Source organism: Moschus berezovskii, chromosome 19 (genome assembly GCF_049115385.1).
Source record: "Moschus berezovskii isolate FMDL1 chromosome 19, NW_MosBer_1.0, whole genome shotgun sequence".
In the NCBI taxonomy this organism is placed as follows: domain Eukaryota; kingdom Metazoa; phylum Chordata; class Mammalia; order Artiodactyla; family Moschidae; genus Moschus; species Moschus berezovskii.
The window spans coordinates 11,264,253-11,286,850 of record NC_142478.1 but is presented as its reverse complement, the minus strand read 5'-3'; the positions used below and the strand labels follow the sequence as shown (position 1 = coordinate 11,286,850).

The following is a 22,598-nucleotide window of genomic DNA, read 5'->3' as shown; positions in this document are numbered from 1 at the left end:
CCATTCTAATGGAGTCACCAAAGTATAAAACAGCCACTTTTTAAACTGCAAGTATAATACTTAAAAACAAAAGGGAATAGTCTCTGAGGCCAATGTATCATCCCATATCATCTAAGTGATGAATAAGAGTTATATAAAGTACAAGTTTCTTCCTTATTTATAAAAAGAAATAATAAGGTTCAGAATCTTACCTATATACTTATATCCTTCTTCCCCATTGACGATGGGTCTCAGCCAAGTTGATCTAAGCCTCAAATTAGTAGACACATGGGCACCTTGAGGAGGGTAGAGTGTAAATAACATTTCAATTGCATTGTGCTTCTTGATGGTATCAGAGTATTTTTCACGGTCTTCTGTAAAAAGAATAAGAAACAACATTCTTTTTTAACTTTAGATCTTTTATAAAACATTATATCCCTTTCTTTTGAGGGATGAAAATTAAAAAACTATTGAAATATTTGAATGCTAATGGTTATGCAACATAGTTAGACAACATAGTTTGACAACATAGTTCTCTTTAGCCAAAAATACTTCACCAAAAATCTGGTCTTTCAGATAATTCCTAGCCAAAATTAAGGAGTAAAGGGTTACAAGTAGAATTCTCAAACACTATTGGTCTAAAGCAGTGCTGTTAACAGATGTGATAAAAAGGAAGATAACCAACTAACAGCATTCATGCTATACAAACTATAACATAATCATATTTTAATTGCTATTAAACAATAATCTGAAAAAATATGGAGTAAATATATAGTTTCATAAACTAGAACTACAAAATCAATATTCTTAGGCTATGGTCTTTAAGAAAATGTAACATCACCTATACAAATATTTATATAACACTTACTATATGCAAGAAACGGCCCCAAGTGCTTTTGAACATTAACACATTTAATTTTCACAGCACACCTGTAAGGTCAATGCTGTTATTATCTTCATTTTACATGAGGAATTTGAGGTCCAAAGAAATTAAATAACTTGCCTAAATCTTAGAGTCTGCAACTGACCAATTAGGATTTGGATTATCTGAGTAGATGTTTTGGCCATACTTTGGCCACCTGATGCAAAGAACTGACTCATTTGAAAAAACTCTGATGCTGGGAAAGATTGAAAACAGGAGGAAAAGGGGACAACAAAGGATGAGATGGTTCGATGGCATCACCGACGTGATGGACATGAGTTTGAGTAAGCTCCAAGGGTTGGTGATGGACAGGGAAGCCTGGTGTTCTGCAGTCCATGGGGTCAAAAAGAGTCGGTCATGTCTGAGCGATTGAACTGAACTGAAATGAGGAGAAGCTCTCATTTGCAAACAAATGTTTGTCAAGTGAATATGACCTGCATTAAATAGCTTTCAAACTGTGGTCCTGGAGAAGACACTTGAGAGCCCCCAGGACTGCAAGGAGATCCAACCAGTCAATACTAAAGGAAATCAACCCTGAATATTCATTGGAAGGACTGATGCTGAAGCGGAAGCTCCAATACTTTTGCCACCTGATGCAAAGAGCTGACTAGTTGGAAAAGACCCTGACACTTGGAAAGATTGAGGGCAGGAGGAGAAGGGCATGGCAGCAGATGAGAGGGTTAGATAGCCATCACTGACTCAATGGACATGAGTTTGAGCAAACTTCAGGAGATACTGAAGGACAGGAAAGCCTGGTATGCTGCGGTTCATAGGGTCAAAAAGAGTTGGACACAACTTAGAGACTAAATAACAATGACTAGTAGATGAGAAAGCTGTGATTAATGAATAATCTGAATTGTGGAGTGAAAAATCACTGGTTATGGCCCTTGGGTCTTCAGTTTATGTTTTCAGTTTTTGGTTGATAAGTCAATGTCCTAAAATTCAATAAGGCAGTCTTCTGAGCAATTATTTCAAAGCAATTCTACCTAGAAACATTTCAAAGAAAAGATACTAATATAAATCTTCATTTATAATCTTGTTACATTTTTTTCTTTTTTTTTCCCAACTACCTTCCATCCTTTTTCTCCCCTTTAATTTTTTAAAATATCTCTACACAGAAGACCCTAGAGACTCTACCAGAAAACTACTAGAGCTAATCAACGATTACAGCAATGTTGCAGGATATAAAATCAACACACAGAAATCCCTTGCATTCCTATACACTAATAATGAGAAAATAGAAAGAGAAATTAAGGAAACTATTCCATTCACTGTTGAAACGAAAAGAATTAAATACTTAGGAATATATCTACCTAAGGAAACAAAAGACTTGTACATAGAAAACTATAAAACACTACTGAAAGTAATCAAAGAGGACACTAATAGATGGAGAAATATACCATGTTCATGGATTGGAAGAATAAATATTGTAAAAATGAGTATACTACCCAAAGTAATTTATACATTCAATGCAATCCCTATCAAGCTACCAACGATATTTTTCACAGAACTAGAACAAATAATCTCACAATTTGTATGGAAATACAAAAAACCTCGAATAGCCAAAGCAATCTTGAGGAAGAAAAATGGAACTGGGGGAATTTACCTGCCGGACTTCAGGCTCTACTACAAAGCCACAGTCATCAAGACAGTATGGTACTGGCATAAAGACAGAAATATAGACCAATGGAACAAAATAGAAAGCCCAGAGATAAACCCATGCACCTATGGACACCTTATCTTTGACAAAGGAGGCAAGAATATAAAATGGAGAAAAGACAGTCTCTTTAACAAGTGGTGCTGGGAAAACTGGTCAGCCACTTGTAAAAGAATGAAACTAGAACACTTCCTAACACCATACTCAAAAATAAACTCAAAATGGATTAGAGAGCTAAATGTAAGACCAGAAACTATAAAACTCCTAGAGGAGAACGTAGGCAAAACACTCTCCAACATAAATCACAGCAGGATCCTCCATGACCCACCTCCCAGAATATTGGAAATAAAAGCAAAAATAAACAAATGGGACCTAATTAAAATCAAAAGCTTCTGCACAGCAAAGGAAACTATAAGCAAGGTGAAAAGACAGCCTTCAGAATGGGAGAAAATAATAGAAAATGAAGCAACTGATAAAGGATTAATCTCCAAAATATACAAGCAGCTCCTGCAGTTCAATTCCAGAAAAATAAATGACCAAATCAAAAAATGGGCCAAAGAACTAAACTGACATTTCTCCAAAGAAGACATAAAGATGGCTAACAAACACATGAAAAAATGCTCAACATCCCTCATAATCAGAGAGATGCAAATCAAAACCACAATGAGATACCATTTCACACCAGTCAGAATGGCTGCTTTCCAAAAGTCTACATGCAATAAATGCTGGAGAGGATGTGGAGAGAAAGGAACCCTCTTACACTGTTGGTGGGAATGCAAACTAGTACAGCCACTATGGAGAACAGTGTGGAGATTCCTCAAAAAACTGGAAATAGAACTTATGATCCAGCAATCGCACTCCTGGGCATACACACTGAGGAAACCAGAATTGAAAGAGACACATGTACTCCAATGTTCATTGCAGCACTGTTTATAATAGCCAGGACATGGAAGCAACCTAGATGCCCATCTGCAGACGAATGGATAAGAAAGCTTTGGTACATATACACAATGGAGTATTATTCAGCCATTAAAAAGAATACATTTGAATCAGTTCTAATGAGGTGGATGAAACTGGAGCCTATTATACAGAGTGAAGTAAGCCAGAAAGAAAAACACCAATACTAACACATATATATGGAATTTAGAAAGATACAAATGATAACCCTGTATACGAGACAGCAAAGGAGACACAGATGTATAGAGCAGTCTTTGGGACTCTGTGGGAGAGGGTGAGGGTGGGATGATTTTGGAGAATGGCATTGAAACACGTATGTTGTCATATGTGGAGCGAATCACTAGTTTAGGGTCAATGCATGTTATACGATGCTTGGGGCTGGCGTGCGGGGATGACCCAGAGGGAGGATGGAGGGAGGAGGGAGGTGGGAGGGGAGCTCAGGAGGGGGAACTTATGTGAACCTGGGGCGAATTCATGTCAATGTATGGCAAAACCAACCAATATAATATTGTAAAATAATTTGCTTCCAATAAAAAATAAATTAATTACCAAAAAAAAATTAAAAAATAAAAATAAATTAAAAAAATTTTTTTTTAATATCATATTTTGTAGTACAGTCAGTATAAGGCGGTACAAGATAATGAGTAAATGAATAGGAAAGTAGATTTGCTGGTAGATAGCGTGCCAGGTATCCATCTTTTACATGCTAAGTTGCTTCAGCCATGTCCAACTCTTTGCAGCCGTATGGACTGTAGCCCGCCAGGCCCCTCTGTCTGTGGGATTCTCCAGTCAAGAGTACTGGAGTGGGTTGCCATGCCCTTCTCCAGGAGCTCTTCCCAACCCAGGACTGAACTGGTGTCTCTTACATCTCCTGCATTGACATGTGGGCTCTTTACCACTAGCACCACCAGGGAAGCCCCGTCTATTGCCTCACCCAAAATCCGTCTTCACTGTCCTATTTGTGAGACTAGAATATTTCCCCCTTGCCATCTGGCAAAATTTTAAACATCCCTGATAGAAGGCAATTAAGGGAACTAGTGGATAAAGGGGTTCTTCCTGGTTGTGGGGGATTTTCTCCTATAGTAAATAGTGACCAACAGTGCAAGGGTTTCTGGGCCATGCTGCCTGGTACCTCATAGGGCTCCTGAGACACACACACTGGGAGCTTGTGGGCACGTTCCCACGTTCCTTGACCCACCAACTTCCCTTGAATGGTTTCCACATCGAGACACTTCCCTGAAAACAGCTTCCCCAGAACCCCAGTAAGCAACTTCTCTGGGAACTACACCAGCATGCTATATTAGTGAGTGTCTCTATTTATTGGGTCACAATTGCGTCCTTTCCATGAAGAGCTGGATGCAAGTTAAAGGGAGAAATACGGTAAGGGGCACTGTTTAAAATTTGTTCTTTCCTGAAGTTCTCTGTCCTCAGACTGACAGTTAGTGTGACTTCTCTTCTCAATTCATTTTTTATAATTAAATTTATTTATTTCTAACTGCAGGATAACTGCTCCACAATATTGTGTTGGTTTCTGTCAGACATCAACATAACTCAGCCATAGGTATACCTATCTCCCCTCCCTCTTGAACTTCTCCCCCACCTCTCATCCCACCCCTGCCCCCCTTCAGGTTGTTACAGAGCCCCGGTTTGAGTTCCCTGAGTTATACAGCAAATTCCCATTGACTATTTTATTTCGCGTATGGTGATGTATGCTTCCATGATACTCTTTCCACACATCTCACCCTCTTCTTCCTCCCCACTCCCTGTCCCCATGTCCATAAGTCTGTTCTCTATGTTTTCTCAATTCTTTAAGGTTCCTTTTACCCTTAATATGGAGAAGGAAATGGCAACCCACTCCAGTGTTCTTGCCTGGAGAATCCCAGGGACAGCAGAGCCTGGTCGGCTGCCGTCTATGGGGTCGCACAGAGTCGGACATGACTGAAGCAACTTAGCAGCAGCAGCCAATCTTGGGCTTCCCAGGTGGCACTAGTAGTAAAGAATCTGCCTGCCAATGCAGGAGACATAAGAGACGTAGGTTTGATCCCTAGGTCAGGAAGATCCCCTAGAGAAGGGCATGGCAAGCCGTTCCAGTATTCTTGCCTGGAGAATTCCATGGACAGAGGAGCCTGGCGGGCTACAGTCCATGGAGTCACAAAGAGTTTGACATGACTGAAATGACTTAGCACACACCCACAGTCTATCTCAGTTACCCCAATCTCCACCACAGTTAATAATTCTTTACATTAAACATTTCCTGCTTAAATCACCATGTAGCTTTATTTTCTAGTTGGACCCTGATCGATACACGCAGACCTGAGTTATAATCCATTTTATTTTCAATTTTTGTTGGAGTAGAGTCATGCTAAAATTCTCCAACTCAGGCTTCAGCAATACGTGAACCGTGAACTTCCAGATGTTCAAGCTGGTTTTAGAAAAGGCAGAGGAACCAGAGATCAAATTGCCAACATATGCTGGATCATGGAAAAAGCAAGAGAGTTCCAGAAAAACATCTATTTCTGCTTTAATGACTATGCCAAAGCCTTTGACTGTGTGGATCATAATAAGCTGTGGAAAATTCTGAAAGAGATGGGAATAACAGACCACCTGACCTGCCTCTTGAGAAACCTGTATGCAGGTCAGGAAGCAACAGTTAGAACTGGACATGGAACAACAGACTGGTTCCAAATAGGAAAAGGAGTACGTCAAGGCTGTATATTGTCACCCTGCTTATTTAACTTATATGTAGAGTACATCATGAGGAACGCTGGGCTAGAAGAAGCACAGGCTGGAATCAAGATTGCCGGGAGAAATATCAATAACCTCAGATATGCAGATGACACCACCCTTATGGCAGAAAGTGAAGAGGAACTCAAAAGCCTCTTGATGAAAGTGAAAGAGGAGAGTGAAAAGGCTGGCTTGAAGCTCAACATTCAGAAAACAAAGATCATGGCATCTGGTCCCATCACTTCATGGGAAGTAGATGGAGAAACAGTGGAAACAGTGTTAGACTTTATTTTTTTGGATCCAAAATCACTGTGGATGCTGATTGCAGCCATGAAATTAAAAGACGCTTACTCCTTGGAAGGAAAGTTTTGACCAACCTAGACAGCATAGTAAAAAGCAGAGACATTACTTTGCCAACCAAGGTCCGTCTAGTCAAGGCTATGGTTTTTCCAGTGGTCATGTATGGATGTGAGAGTTGGACTATGAAGAAAGCTGATCACCAACGAATTGATGCTTTTGAACTGTGATGTTGGAGAAGACTCTTGAGAGTCCCTTGGACTGCAAGGAGATCCAACCAGTCCATCCTAAAGGAGACCTGTCCTGGGTGTTCATTGGAAGGACTGATGTTAAAGCTGAAACTCCAATACTTTGGCCACATCATGCAAAGAGTTGACTCACTGGAAAAGACTCTGATGCTGGGAGGGATTAGGGGTGGGAGGAGAAGGGGATGACAGAGAATGAGATGGCTGAATGGCATCACCAACTCGATGGACATGAGTTTGAGTGAACTCCAGGAGTTGGTGATAGACAGGGAGGCCTGGCGTGCTGTGATTCATGGGGTCGCAAAGAGTCGGACACGACTGAGCAACTGAAATGAACTGAACTGAACTGAGGGTTGCTTTACAATGTGCTAGTTTCTGCTGCAGAGCAAAGCGAATGAGCTGTATGTATACATATATTCTGTTATACGTATGCATATATTTCAACTTTGTTTGGATCTCCTTTCCAGTAAGGTCACACACAGCACTAATTAGAGATCCCTAAGGGATACAGGTTCTCACTAGTCATCTACTTTAACATTGTCTCAATAGTGTATGTGTCCATCCATGAGTTCTAATCTTTGAACCATCGTTAACAGGCTTTGAAATATTAGACAAATCACATTTATCTCCTGGTGATAGTACTGACCTCTCAGGATCATTGTTAAGATTAAGTTATATAAGAAATATATAAAAATTCATAGCGCCATGCCTATAAATACTACATGAGTGTGTAACTATATGTAACCCCGTATTACTTCAACAGTAATAGAAACCACAAGCGAATCAGGAAATAAGAAGCTATTGCATCTTCTAGTTATAAACACATTAGAGAGTTTTCTGCTCTTTTTAAAAGGAAAAGTTCAAAATTATTCTCTTCTAACTCAAAAAAAGGAGACATCTTCATATGTGCTCAGATATGTGAACGGATATTAGGTATACCTCACCTGCATGCTGTGGGCTAAGTTGCTCACATGACTAAGTTGCTCACATGACATGTGGGCTAAGTTGCTCACATGACTAAGTTGCTCACATGACATGTTGCTCATGACAAGTTGCTCATGACAAGTTGCTCACATGACATGTGGGCTAAGTTGCTCACATGACATGTGGGCTAAGTTGCTCACATGACTAAGTTGCTCACATGACATGTGGGCTAAGTTGCTCACATGACTGTCTGACTCTTTACAACCCTATGGACCGTAACTCACCCAACTCCCCTGTCCATGGGATTCTCCAGGCAAGAACACTGGAGTGGACTGCCGTGCCCTCCTCCAGGGGATCTTCTCGACCCAGGGATCAAACTCACATTTATATGTGCTCAGATATGTGAACAGACATTAGGTATATCTCACCTGTATAATTTTAATTCCTTTCTCATCTGTCAACAGAAGAAAGAAAGCCAGAACTACTACAAAGTAGTGCTAACGAGTCAACCCTGCTTTACTTTTTCACTCAGGTTGTACTTCAAGAAGTTTAGCCGGGGACTTCCTAGGCAGTAGAGGTCTCTTGGAGTTGAGAAGGACGCTAAGGATACAGCATTAATTACAAGAATTCACAGTGAAATTAAATACAACTCGGGTTTTACTTCACACACAAAATGAGGAAACAAAAAAGATCAGAGTTTTTTGTCTTTGAAACCATAAAGAAAGAAAGTAAAGTAGGGAAATCTAGCAATAATAGCAGCCTTTTTAGTGTGAAGGACCAGATTGCACCTAAGGTTTCTCTCTTCCCTAAGACTGATACCTTTCTAACTCCTTTAGCTTAAGCCAGATGTTTAAGCAAAATAGGTTTATGCTTATTAGTTTTAATAAAGCATCTAATTTTCCATCAAGGCCAAATGTTTCCATTTTGGGCAAAATAAGATGCCTATGCTAAAATCTAAGCCGTGGTGGATGTATAACTGCCACTTTCTCTTCCTGGATTATTCTGATTAAACACTAAGTAGAAACACATGAAGTCTGCGGAATGTTGAACTTGCCATGATAATGGGATGTCATGAGAGCTATAGGATCAGGCACACGTTGAAGGTGTCTAGTTCAGGGTTTTGCTAATGCCATTTGCCATCGAGTAATACAAATGGCAACCCACTCCAATTTTCCTGCCTGGTGAAACCCTTGGGCAGAGAAGCCTGGGGGCTACAGTTCATGGAGTCACAAAGAGTCAGACACAACTGAAGTGACTTAGGCCACATGCAATACAGATGAAGCCTTGGAGCTTATATAATATAAACAAAGCACAACAATTTTGGAATAATCGTACCTTCCTTCATAATATCAAAATTGATTACAAGTAAGCATGTTTCATTTAGGAAGCATATGGCTTGTAAAATAAGTCCTCTTTCTTTTTTGTTTTATTACATATGTCATTCTAAGGCAAAACAGGAATTTAATTTCTGTTGCTGATATTGTTAACTTGTTATTTACGGAGTATCTGCCTTTTAATATACTGCTAAGTCAGTGAACAGAACTGAACTGAAGGCAATATTGCTGCATTAAATTTAGGTGTAATAATATGGTTCTCAGAACTCAAAAGAATAAGATCTCTTCCTTACTCCTTCTTCCCCAAGCCATATATGTAGTAAAACTCTGAAGATCATAGGCGTGTGTGTCTCGGTCTGGTCTATGGCAGAAGCCCACACAATATTTCCATAAGTCTCTGTTGCTCCCAGATCATCAAGTAGTCACTTGTCTTCATTAGAGGCAGCAGCTGTGGCTGAACTGTGGCTCTGGAGCTGACCATCACTGGGGTATGGACCTGACCTGCCATTTATGAGATGAGTTAGCTAACCTCTTTCCAGCTAAACAGTGAAATTATTTACATTAGAGTAGAACTGTTAACGTTATAGTGTTGCCATGACTTGAAATAAATAAAATCTTTAGAAGAACACTGAGTCGATGGCCAGCATTGTTATTGCTATTATTATATGCTCCTGATTGTACAGATGCTGGTACAGCCTCTATCCCCTTTAGATAATAATGGCGGTCTCCTGTCTCCTCCCCCATCTTGTCTGTCTTCTGGATGTGTGAGTGGAGAAGTGGGCAGTCATCCTGAATTCACTGCCCTTTATGGTCACTCTCACACTATTTTGGATGTTCTAAGGCTCAGTGATTCCTATTAGATACTGATCAGAAGTTTTGTGTCCATCATTACTCATGAGTTACTAATTGATGTTGTGGTAGTCTTCCTTGTTGCTATTATTAGCAAAAACAATAAGCTCATATTTTGTTGACTCTATGACAATATAGATGTTGATTATCCCATTAGTTTATACACCACTAAGAAATATAAGACTGAAAATTTAACTATCGCATACCATTGATTATAAGATATAGCTCTATTTAGAGACATTAAAATATGAAAATATATATCTTAGAGTAAACAAAATACAGCAAAATCATGATATCTAACTGACTCCATTTGGCTAACAAACAGGCACTCAATGTCTGTCCAGTACCCAGATTTCCTGCCTCAGTAAATAGCTCGTTTTTACTGGCACAACCTAGGAAACAAGGAAACCTCCTTGACACCTCCCTACCCCTCCTACCTTCCTTGAAAATTTGTCAACTACCTTTTTAGATTTTTAAAAAATTCTTTTTATTTAATGAATTTATTTGGCTGTGCTAGTCTTAGTTGCAGCATGTGGGATCTTAGTTCCCTGACCAAGGATCAGACCCAGGCCCCTGCATTGGGAGCTCAGAGTCTTAGCCACTGGACCACCAGGGAAGTTCCTATCACCTATTTTTATACAAATACTTTTGCCTCCTAAATAGTTTTCTTAGCCCTTTTGACCCTCCCTCTGAACAGCAACCAGAATAGTATTTTTCATGTACCTTTAATACATTTTCCTATTCATTGGTTTCCTATTTCAAGCATTTCCCTATTGAGTAGTTTCCTGATGCTCTTAAAATAGTATCAAGTACTGAATTAGTCCTAAAAGATTTCGAACATTCTGGTCACTACCTCCTCCTCCATCTCTACTCTAGGAACCTGGGCTTTCTTTCTGTTTCGTAAACACATTGAATCCTCCTACTTCAGACCTTTGCATACGATGTTCTGTGTACCTGGCATGTTCTTCTCCCACATGCTGCCCTCCACTGACTCTAACTTAAACACCACCTTCATGCCTCTTTTCAAAGTCTCCCCTGACTCCCACCAAACTGGATCAAGCAACCACAGTATATTATCTCAGAGTTACTGTTCCCTGTATTTTCCTCCATTACACATACTGAAGTTTGGAATCATATGACTTCTATTATTCAGATCTATCTCCCTCACAAGACAATAAGTTACAGGCAGACAAGGTCCTTGATTGTTTGCTAACTACTGAATCTCCCAGTATCTAGTCACTTTGCCTGATACTTGAAAATGGTCAATAAAAGGCTTTTTATTTAATAAATAAGTACAGCATAATTAATATTATTCATTGGGAACTAAGTATATAGCAGGCAGTGTGCTACACAAGTTGTGGACATTATCTAATTTAATCCTAAAATCACAAATGTGTGACTTGCTGACAATCCTATGAATTCAATACTATCAGACTCATTGAGCCTATGTTATGAGTCTGATAGTATTGAACTCATAGGATGTATGCATAGAGAGAAGGGTTACTGAGCATTTCATGGCCTCAGAGTAAGTGGTGAAGCCAGGATCTAATCTTCATTCGAACTTTAAAGCCTGTCCTTTTAACCAAGGATGCTGCATTATTTTAAAGACACAGTTCCTGTGTTACAGAACAGTTGGCACCTACTAGTTGTTTGGTAGCCTCCCTTTGAAGTTTTCCAATCTTTCTAAAATCCTTCAGATGTCCATGAATAGTCTACAATACAATTTTTTCTCACAATTGTAGGTCTTCCCAGGCATTTTTCTGATATTAGATTTTTCCACAAAAACTTTTATAGAGCTGTTGACAAGGCCTCAGGTCAAATCCATGGTTCATCAGTTGATTATAACCCTCTTAGTTTGCTAAGGATGTAAGCCAGGATAAAAGTCCACAGTATAAAACCTTAGACACCTCTCATTTTCCCCTGCCTCTCACATAAGTGAGGCTTATTATGCTTAATGTTCAGAGTAGGTGGTGAGTGTTCAGAGAGTCCAAAGGTGACCTTCCATTCCTCTCCCTCAGAGGATGCTGTGTTATCGAGGCCTCTGCTTCCCTCCCGCAGAGCCTCAACCTAAATATTTAAGGCAGTGGTCCTCAGGCTTGTATTTTGAGATGTGCAGTGACTTAAAAAAAAATTATAAGTGGGATCATACTAAAGACTTATTTTTGTTTTCCCAATATTTTGATTCCATGGTAATTTTAACATTATTTAATGGTTTAAAAACATTATGTGTTCATGACAGGAAATTCTGGAAACACAAAAGTATATAAGAATAATTATTACTTTTAATATTTTCCAATTCTAACCCCATATGTGTGATTTTCCTTCTCTAACAACCCCCAAGAAACTACTAAGTAGTTAATAGGACACTTGGCAGCGGATCACTCTTAGCATTAGGAAACAGGCCTAAAGTCATCAGCCCTACATTATAGAATGTTGTTGCTGTTGTTGCTCAGTTGCCCAATCATGTCCAACTCTTTGCGACCCCAGGGACTACAGCACATAAAGCCTCCCTGTCCCTTACCATCTCTCAAAGTTTGCCCAAGTTCATGTCCATTGCATCAGTGATGCCAATCAGTCATCTCATCCTCTGATGGTCTTTTTACTTTCTGCCCTTAATCTTTCCCAGCATCAGGGACTCTTCCAATGAGTCAGTTGTTTGCATCAGATGACCAAAATACTGGAGTTTCAGCTTTAGCATCAGTCTTTCCAACGAGTATTCAGGATTGATTTCCCTTATGATTGACTGGTCTGATGTCCTTGCTGTCCAAGATACTTTCAGGAGTCTTCTCCAGCACTCACATTTCGAAGGCATCAATTCTTTGGCATTCTACCTTCTTTAAAGTCCAGCTTTCATAACTGTACATGACCACTGGTCCCTGTTGCCTTGACTATATGGACCTTTGTTGGCAGAGTGATGTCTCTACTTACCAACACACTGTTCAGATTTGTCATAGCTTTCCTGCCAAGAAGCAATCATCTTCTGATTTCATGGCTGCAGACACCATTCGCAATGATTTTAGAGCCCAAGAAGAGGCAATCTGTCACTACTTCCACCTTTTCCCATTCTATTTGCCATGCAGTAATGGGACCGGATGCCATGATCTTAGATCTTTTTAATATTTAGTTTTACGCTGGCTCTTTCACACTCATCAAGAGGCTCTTTAGTTCCTCTTTGCTTTCTGGCATTAGAATGGTATCATCCGTGTATCTGAGGTTGTTTATGCTTCTCCCGCCTATCTTGATTCCAGCCTCTAACTCATCCAGCCTGGTATTTCTCATGATGTGCTCAGCATACAGGGTAAACAGGGTGACAGCAGACAACCCTGTCTAACTCCTTTCTTAATCTTGAACCAGTCAGTTGTTCCATGCAGGGTTCTAACTGTTGCTTCTTGACATGCATACAGGTTTCTCAGGAGACAGGTAAGATCAGGTAAGATGGTCTGGTATTCCCAACTCTCTAAGAGCTCTCCACAGTTTGTCATGATCCACACAGTCAAAGGCTTCAGTGAAGTTGATGAAACAGAGGTAGATGTTTTTGCAATTCCCTTTCTTTCTCTATGATCCAGTAGATGTTGGCAATTTGATCTCTGGTTTCTCTTCCTTTTCTAAAGCCAGCTTGGACATCTGGGAGTTCCTGGTTCACATAATGCTGAAGCCTAGCATGGAAAGTTTTAAGCATGACCTTACTAGCATGAGAGATGAGCGCAACTGTCCAATGGTTAAGTCTTTAAGTACTATTCTTACTACCCATCTTGGGAATTGGGATGGGGATTCATTATAAAGCAGGAGCGATAAGAAAAGCAAAACCATCTATTATCACAACTGTTCCCTTTCTAGGATTATTATTAAAAGATATTTTAACACTAAAAATGCATGAGGGACACAATCTCAGTTGTGTTACACATGAAGTAAGTTTTAGATTGAATAATGAGAACCTGGAGGTTCTAGGATTTCTGAGTGTTAACTTCTTCCTAATGGGCCTCAACACAAATTCCAGCACAGACTCAATATTTGAAAAGGGTTCATATGTAAATCATTAAGTTTAGGATCAATCCTAAGTTTATCAAGGGACTTTACAACTAACCCTCACTTACTAAACCAGAAGAGAAGACCTTATTGTGGAAGTCAATTATTAAGAAGTATTTGCAACTATGGGGCTTCCCAGGTAGCTCAGTGGTAAAGAATTCTCCTGCCAGCGCAAGAGACACAAGGGCCAAGGATTTGATCTCTGTGTTGGGAAGATCCCCTGGAGTAGGAAATGGCAACCCGCTTCAGTATTCTTGCCTGGAGAGTGTCACGGACAGAGGAGCCTGGCGGGCTACATCCATGGGATCGCAAAGAGTCGGACATGACTGAGCACAGTGCACAGTACACTTAAAACTATGGGTAAAAATAGTCTAATCAAATGTGAGTTCAAACTGGTGGTCAAATTATCTATAACCCAGAGTAAATGACCAATTTCTAAATGTTGTACTTTTAATATAAGGCCACTGTTAAAGCACTTCATACTTTTATGCTGCATTCATTTTCTTTTATTTGAATTAGATGAATGTCATACTTTTTTATCATGCTGCTTTTATCTAAGCTTTCCCTATTAATTAGTAAATTTAAAAGAATCTCAATTTATCAGTATAAAAAATTACATGTCATGAACAAGGGAAAGTGAATTTAAAGCATTCCCATTCTGAAATTAATGAAACTTTCCTACATTCAACTCATCTTAAGCTGATATATGAAATCTTAAAGATCACTGATGAAGGAGCAAAACATTAAGAATCAAAGCCGCAGGGCAAAATGGTTAAGAAGGCAGTTAAATAATATGCCCTTGGATGATATAATCAGCAAAAATAAATTCAAGGAACATAGATCTTTTGTATTATAATTAAATACCAACATTGTTTAACTTAAAGGAGAGCAAAAATGTTCATAACACTTTACTCAGAGTAAATAATCTAAAATAAGGACATGAATTAATTAAAATTTTATTAAAGTGCAGCAATATTAATTTAAAATTTTTTTAAATATAGCAAGTATTACTAGTTTTACAGCCTCTCATTTCATGACAATCATGCATATTATAAATTTCTCCAGAACATTCTTGCTATATTATTCAAAGATTAATTGTGGGAACATTGTGTCATTAATACATACATATCTTTATAAATCCAGCCAAATTTCTAATACAAAAAAGAAATTAGAGGATTGCAGTCATTTGATTGTTGAATAATCAAAGTAAAGTTATTGCAAAAGGTTCACTTCTTCAGTGGAATAAGTATACAGAATTCATAAGTATGCTGCTGCTGCTGCTGCTAAGTCACTTCAGTCGTGTCCGACTCTGTGCAACCCCATAGACGGCAGCCCACCAGGCTCCCCCGTCCTGGGATTCTCCAGGCAAGAACACTGGAGTGGGCTGCCATTTTCTTCTCCAATGAATGAAAGTGAAAAGTGAAAGTGAAGTCATTCAGTCATGTCCAACTCTTCGCGACCCCATGGACTGCAGCCTACTAGGCTCCTCCGTCAATGGGATTTTCCAGGCAGGCGTACTGGAGTGGGTTGCCATTGCCTTCTCCACATAAATATGCTAACATTTACTTTTATTTCCATGCTGTTGTTAATTTTTAGACTTATAAGCAAATTAAACACATTTGCAAGTACTGGATTGTTGTTCAGTCACTCAGTCATGTATGACCCTTTGTGACCCCATGGACTGTAGCACACCAGCCTTCCCTGTCCTTCACTGTCTCTTGGAGTTTATTCTAACTCATGTCCATTGAGTCAGTGATACCATCCAACCTTCTCATCCTCTATTGCCCCCTTCTCCTCCTGCCCTCAATCTTTCTCAGCATGAGGGTCTTTTCCAATGACTTTGCTCTTTGCATCAGGTGGCCAAAGTACTGGAGCTTTAGCATCAGTCCTTCCAGTGGATATTCAGGGTTGATTTCCATTATGATTGACTGGTTTGATCTCCTTGCAGTCAAAAGGACTCTCAAGAGTGTTATCCAGCACCATAGTTCAAAAGCATTAACTCTTTGGCACTCAGCCTTCTTTATGGTCCAACTCTCACATCCATACATGACTACTGGAAAAACCATAGCTTCGACTAGACGGACCTTTGTTGGCAAAATGATGTCTTTGCTTTTTAATACACTGTCTCAGTTTGTCATAGCTTTTCTTCCAAGGAACATCTTTTAATTTCATGGCTGCAGTTACCATTGGCAGTGATTTTGGAGCTCAAGAAAATAGCCTGTCACTGTTTCCATTGTTTCCCCATCTATATGCCATGAAGTGATGGGATTAGATGCCACGGTCTTAGGTTTATGAAGAAAGTAGGGAAAACCACTAGACCATTCAGGTATGACATAAATCAAATCCTTCATGATTATACAGTGGAAGTGACAAATAGATTCCAGGGATCGATCTGATAGAGTGCCTGAAGGACTATGAACTGAGGTTCATAACATTGTACAGGAGGTAGTGATCAAAACCATGACCCCCAAAAAATGCAAAAAGGCAAAATGGTTTTCTGAGGAGGCCTTATAAATACCTGAGAAAGGAAGAGACGCTAAAGGCAAAGGAGAGAAGGAAAGATATACCCATTTGAATACAGAGTTTCAAAGAGTAGCAACGAAAGATAAGAAAGCTTTCTTAAGTGAATTAGGCAAAGAAATAGAGGAGAACAACAGAATGGGAACGACTAGAGATCTCTTCAAGAAAATTGGAGATACCAAGGGAACATTTCATGCACAATAAAGATGGGCACAATAAAGGACAGAAATGGTATGGACCTAATAGAAGCAAAAGAATTGGATAAAGAAACCTAAAAGACCTTTCCCTTTTTCAGTCTTCATGGAATTTTGACAAAAATACAGAACATATTCAGTTCAGTTCAGTTCAGTTCAGTCGCTCAGTCGTGTCCGACTCTCCGTGACCCCATGAATCACAGCATGCCAGGCCTCCCTGTCCATCACCAACTCCTGGAGTTCACTCAAACTCATGTCCACAGAGTCGGTGATGCCATCCAGCCATCTCATTCTCGGTCGTCCCCTTCTCCTCCCGCCTCCAACCTTTCCCAGCATCAGAGTATTTTCCAGTGAGTCAACTCGTCACATGAGGTGGCCCAAGTATTGCAGTTTCAGCTTTAGCATCAGTCCTTCCAATGAACACCCAGGATTGATCTCCTTTAGAATGAACTGGTTGGATCTCCTTGCAGTACAAGGGACTCTCAAGAGTCTTCTCCAACAAACATATTACTGTACGTAAATAAGTCATGCTGCTGCTGCTGCTGCTGCTAAGTTGCTTCAGTCGTGTCCGACTCTCTGCGACCCCATAGATGGCAGCCCACCAGGCTCCCCCACCCCTGGGATTCTCCAGGCAAGAACACAGGAGTGGGTTGCCATTTCCTTCTCCAATGCATGAAAGGGAAAAGGGAAAGTGAAGTCACTCAGTCATGTCTGACTCTTAGCGACCCCATGGACGGCAGCCCACCAGGCTCCTAAATCCATGGGATTTTCCAGGCAAGAGTACTGGAGTGGGGTGCCATTGCCTTCTCCATATAGCTACATAAAACACAAATAACTTTGGTTAAAAATTTTTATAAAATTATGAGAATTCCTTATAAGGGCCATTTTCTTTTATTCTAAAAGCCTATGTTAAAAAAGTATGTTAAAACCTATAGCAAACTGCTTAAGAAAAGCTTAATGATATATCTTCATTTTTAAAAAGCATCTTGGTATTAAACAACAAAGATTAAAAGAACTTTACATCTAAAAATCTTAAAATAATAATAGTATGAAAAATCCAAGAGCATAATTAAATAATAACCCATAATGAGGAACAAAGATTTAAGCTGGGAATGCAACAGCTCAAATAAGATTTAAACTGTCTCCATAGATATTAAAGGATATTTAATAAAGCTGAAAAAACAATCTCTTCATAAAGACATCTAATAAATAGGAAGAGAAGGAACAACTTCAAATAAGAATCAACATTACATAATAACATTAAAATTAGTGAGAAAATTATAATTTCCATCATTGACATTATTATCTAATGTCATAAATGTTCCAGCTAATGCAAAAGTCAAGAAAAAGATATCTTAAATTGTATTGTACACAGTAAAGGTAGAATTGCAAAAATTTCATATAATTTTCAGGTGATACAATTGCATACTTATGAAACTCAAGGGAAGATGAAAATTATTATAATTTAGGAGGGCAAAATACAATTACTGATTATAAAATTAGCATATAAAAATTAGGGCTTCTCATATACAAGAAGAATTTGCTAGAATACATACTAGAAAAAGAGTAAGATTAAAAAAATCTTTAAACCACAAACAAAACAGCTGGAAAGAAAAAAAAGCCCGTGTGTATTTGTGTGTGTGTCTGTATGCCGTAAGGAAAGCAAACATTTTCTCATAAATGATTAGAGTCTTATGATTAATTTTAAGTACTCTGTTTTAAAAATATGCCTTTCATTTTTCTCTGAAGGTCTAAGTCTTGGGATAGCCAGATTAAATCCATTAACATGACTTTACTCTGACAGAATAAAGACAAATGCCCCTCTCACCTTAGTTAAAATGCTCCCACTTTGAGAGAAATACAATAGCACACAAAGTTCTTAAAACATAAGTGCACAGTGGCAGTTTTTACTGGGCTCACCACACATAATTCAAAAGATATTTCTTTTCTCTTGGTTTGGAAGAGTGTCTTATAGTGAAAGTTATGTCTTAATAGGAAGCATAAAATCACAAATAAGTACTGCTATTCTAAACTGTTAAACTATGCAAGTGTCTTGTATTTCTTGCCATGTATTTCCTTTTATTTTTTAAAAAATTTTCCTGTATGTATACATATCCTTAAGGGTTGAGAGAAATTCAACCAATCTCTAGGTTATTTCCCAGTAATATGAATTTTAAAAGGTATACTGAGGGGCAATTTGGAGTTAATCATGCAGTTCAATATTGTAAGTATTATTGCCCCAGATTACCTCAACTGCTTAGCAAAAAAATTTACAATAATTGGCAGTTGACTACCACAGGCTTAACTCTATACATTTACTCAACAATTATGCCAGCCTGCACCCAAAAATTATTCTCAAAAAACCCAGAAGATTTACCTTCCCTTTTATGTAGTTAGGATTTTCTCTAAATTCTAGAGACAAAGCTAATAATATCATGCTATTTCATAAAGCAAAAAATGAACTCCAAATCAAAGAGCATCTTCCTTGATGCATTTTGCAAGTGAATATCAAACACCAAATAGTATTTACCTGGAAAATTATTTGGTACTAGTTTTTTAAATAATAAATGTTGTCTTTTAGAACTAAACCATTCTCCAGCTTTTTGGAGTTCATTCGCCAAACTAATTTAGATTTCTCAATACCAGCCTGAGACCTGTTGACTGATTATAGAAAAGTTAAGATTAACTGTAGTGTGGAGAAGACTCTTTAGAGTTCCTTGGACAGCAAGAAGATCAAACCAGTCAATACTAAAAGAAATCAACTCTGAATGTTCATCAAAAGGACTGATGCTGAAGCTGAGGCTCCAATACTTTGGCTACCTGATGTAAAGAGCCAACTCTTTGGAAAAGACCCTGATGCTGGGAAAGACTGAAGGCAGGAGGAGAAGGGGATGACAGAGGATGAGATGGTTGGATGGCATCACTGACTCAATGGACATGAGTTTGAACAAATTCTGGGATATCATGAAGGACAGGGAAGCCTGGCATGCTGCAGTCCAAGGGGTCACAAAGAGTCAGGCATGGTCTAGAGACTGAACAACAACAGGATTAATCTGAATTCTTTATGGAACAAGGCTGCATACAAGCTTATCATTAAAAAGAAAAATTTACGTATTTAACAAATGTCCAATTTCTCAGCTCAATTTATTTCCTAGTGTCATTGGGCTTCCCAGGTAGTGCTAGTGGTAAAGAATCCATCTGCCAATGCATGAGACATAAGATATGCGGTTCATTCCCTGGGTTGGGAAGATCCCCTGGAGGAAGGCATGGCAACCCACTCCAGTATTCTTGCCTGGAAAATTGCTATGGTCAGCAGAGCCTGGTGAGCTACAGTCCATAAGGTCGCAAAGTTGGACACGACTGAAGCAACTTAGCATGCACACATTAATAGGTAATAATATCCCTGGTTAAAGATGGCATAGTAAAATCAAAATTTTCCCTCCTCTCTCCCATGATACCCCAAAGAAACATTTAATGTATCAAAATACAAATATATTTACATATTTAGTGAAACAAAGATTCTCACAACTTTAAATAACTGTGAAGAATATGTGACAGAAACGATAAAATTCAGACCAAATGAGAGAATGCCTAAAGCTGACACAAACTCCCTCAGCTCTGAGAAAGAGATACAGATATGTCTGAAAGGAAGAATAATAGTCCTGAAGGACCTCTCCAGGGAGCTTGGAAGGAAGGGACAAGACGTGAGTGTGGATGACACAAAGGAGAGGTGAACAAAAGTCAGTGAGAAACCCGGTTCATACCACACCTCAGAACTGCATCTGAGGTAGAGTTGAAGGCAGAAAGATCCCTGTCTGTCTCACGTGCTGACTTCATCCACCTTGTCTCAATGTCCCCAAAAGTCCCTATCACTGCAAGCATCAAATCATTCCAAAAATCCCCTCGGCTCTGATGTTCCTAAATCATCTAAATTTGGTTAGAAATGAAGCTGTCTGTATAATCTATCTTGGGGAACAATTCCTCTAACAATTCCTCTCTACCCAATAATTCCTCTCTAGCAATTCCTCTAAACTTAAGAACAAGTTGTCTGCTCCTTTATCCTTTGTATTTTGGTAGAGAGAAGTTGATAAGCATAGATAACAGTTAAGATGTTTCCATTCCAAACGGAGAAAAAGGAAAGAAAAAAACACAGTGTTTTTGAAATCCAGCTGGATAAACTCCATTAGATTCAAGGGCTGGAAATAATCCTCTGTGGTTTGCAGCTCCAGCCTCTGAACCATCTTTCCTTTTTCATGAAGGGTAGCATGGAATTCGGAGAAGGCAATGGCAAGCCACTCCAGTACTCTTGCCTAGAAAATCCCATGGATGGAGGAGCCTGGTAGGCTGCAGTCCGTGGGGTCGCTAAGGGTCAGACATGACTGAGAGACTTCACTTTCACTTTTCACTTTCGCACGTTGGAGAAGGAAATGGCAACCTACTCCAGTGTTCTTGCCTGGAGAATCCCAGGGACGGGGGAGCCTGGTGGGCTTCCGTCTATGGGGTCACACAGAGTCGGACACGAATGAAGTGACTTAGCAGCAGCATGGAATGGTAGCTGAATAGTTTGATCAGTCTCTCCTGCCTATAAACATCTGGGTGTCCAGCAGACTCCTTTCATTCCATACCGTCTCTGTGCCTCTTGAGTGCAAGCGGACAGTGTTCTCCTGGTATAAGATTCTCAAGAATCTGGCAGTTCTCTCATGTAGGTTATGGAGATTCACTCCATTAAACAAGCACTTCACACATCTTTTGCTGGAAAAATCTCATAACCAAGATGACTAAAAGGTTCACATATTTTTTTTTCTCTTCAGAAAACCTCTGTGTGACTGCGCTCTCTTTTTTCATCTTTTTGATGTATTAGCAAAAGATGGTCCAGTTACATTTTCAGCTTTTCCTCGAGAGCATGTTTTCCTGATGGTGAACCTTGTTAATTTGAGTATCTTTCAAAACTGGAATGAATTCAGAATTCCCCAAATCATCTAGTCTTGTTTCCCACCCCACCCTTTTTTTTTTAACCAGTTTTCCCCTCAATTTATAAGCAGCAAATAGTAACCAGGTTGCACTTTCAACACTGCTTGGAAATCTCCTCAGCTCAAGGTCATGGTTAAAACATTCTACTTTCCACACACCTGTAAGATACAACTCCACTGAACTTTCTACCACCACAGAACAAAGATCTCCTTTCCTCTAGTTTCCCATAACACGTTCATTCCCTTCTGTGCCCTCGCATTCTTACTAATAACAGTCTGTGATTTGGGGAGCCTCTCTGTTCTTCATTTCCCTCTGAGTTCTTATTAGCAGAAACATTAGCATCCATAATTCTACTAACAGTCTATTGAAAGCTATCCAGAATTTTCCTATCAAAGTCCCCAGTGTTCTAACCTCTACTTGCCCGATTCTACATTTTCAGACAATCTTTATCAGTTGATGTTCAACTAGAGAAGCAGATCGGGTAAGATATATATATATATCTTAAGTTTTGGAATCCATGGGATTCTCCAGGCAAGAATACTGGAGTGGGTTGCCATTTCCTTCTCCAGGGGATCTTTCCGACCCAGGGATAGAACCCCAGTCTCCTGCATTGCAGGCAGATTCTTTTACCACTGAGGCACCAGGGAAGCTCCCTATATATGTTATGTGTGTGTGTGTGTGTGTGTGCGCTCTGCTCAGTCATGTCTGACTCTTTGCAACCCATCAGGTGTGTGTGTGTGTGTGTGTGTGTGCTCTGCTCAGTCATGTCTGACTCTTTGCAACCCATCAGGCTCCTCTGTCCATGGGATTCTCCAGGCAAGAATCCTGGAGTGGGTTGCCATTCCCTCTCCAGAGGACCTTCCTGACCAAGGGGTCGAACCCACATCTCTTGTGTCTCCTGCATTAGCAAGTGGATTCTTTACTACTGTGCCACCTTGGAAGCCTATATATATATGTATGTGTGTGTATATATATATATATATATATATTTTTTTTAAG

General features: G+C 39.4%; 1 protein-coding gene across 2 annotated transcripts in view; it reads right to left on the bottom strand.

The window, feature by feature from the left end:
- Positions 1–22,598, bottom strand: part of IQCM (IQ motif containing M) — a 472,445-nt gene that overhangs the window by 92,896 nt on the left and 356,951 nt on the right. For both annotated transcript variants that reach the window (XM_088827822.1, XM_088827821.1), the window contains exon 11: positions 192–353. In XM_088827822.1, coding sequence (XP_088683948.1) covers positions 192–353 — 162 coding nt within the window. The remainder of the gene's footprint in view (positions 1–191; positions 354–22,598) is intronic.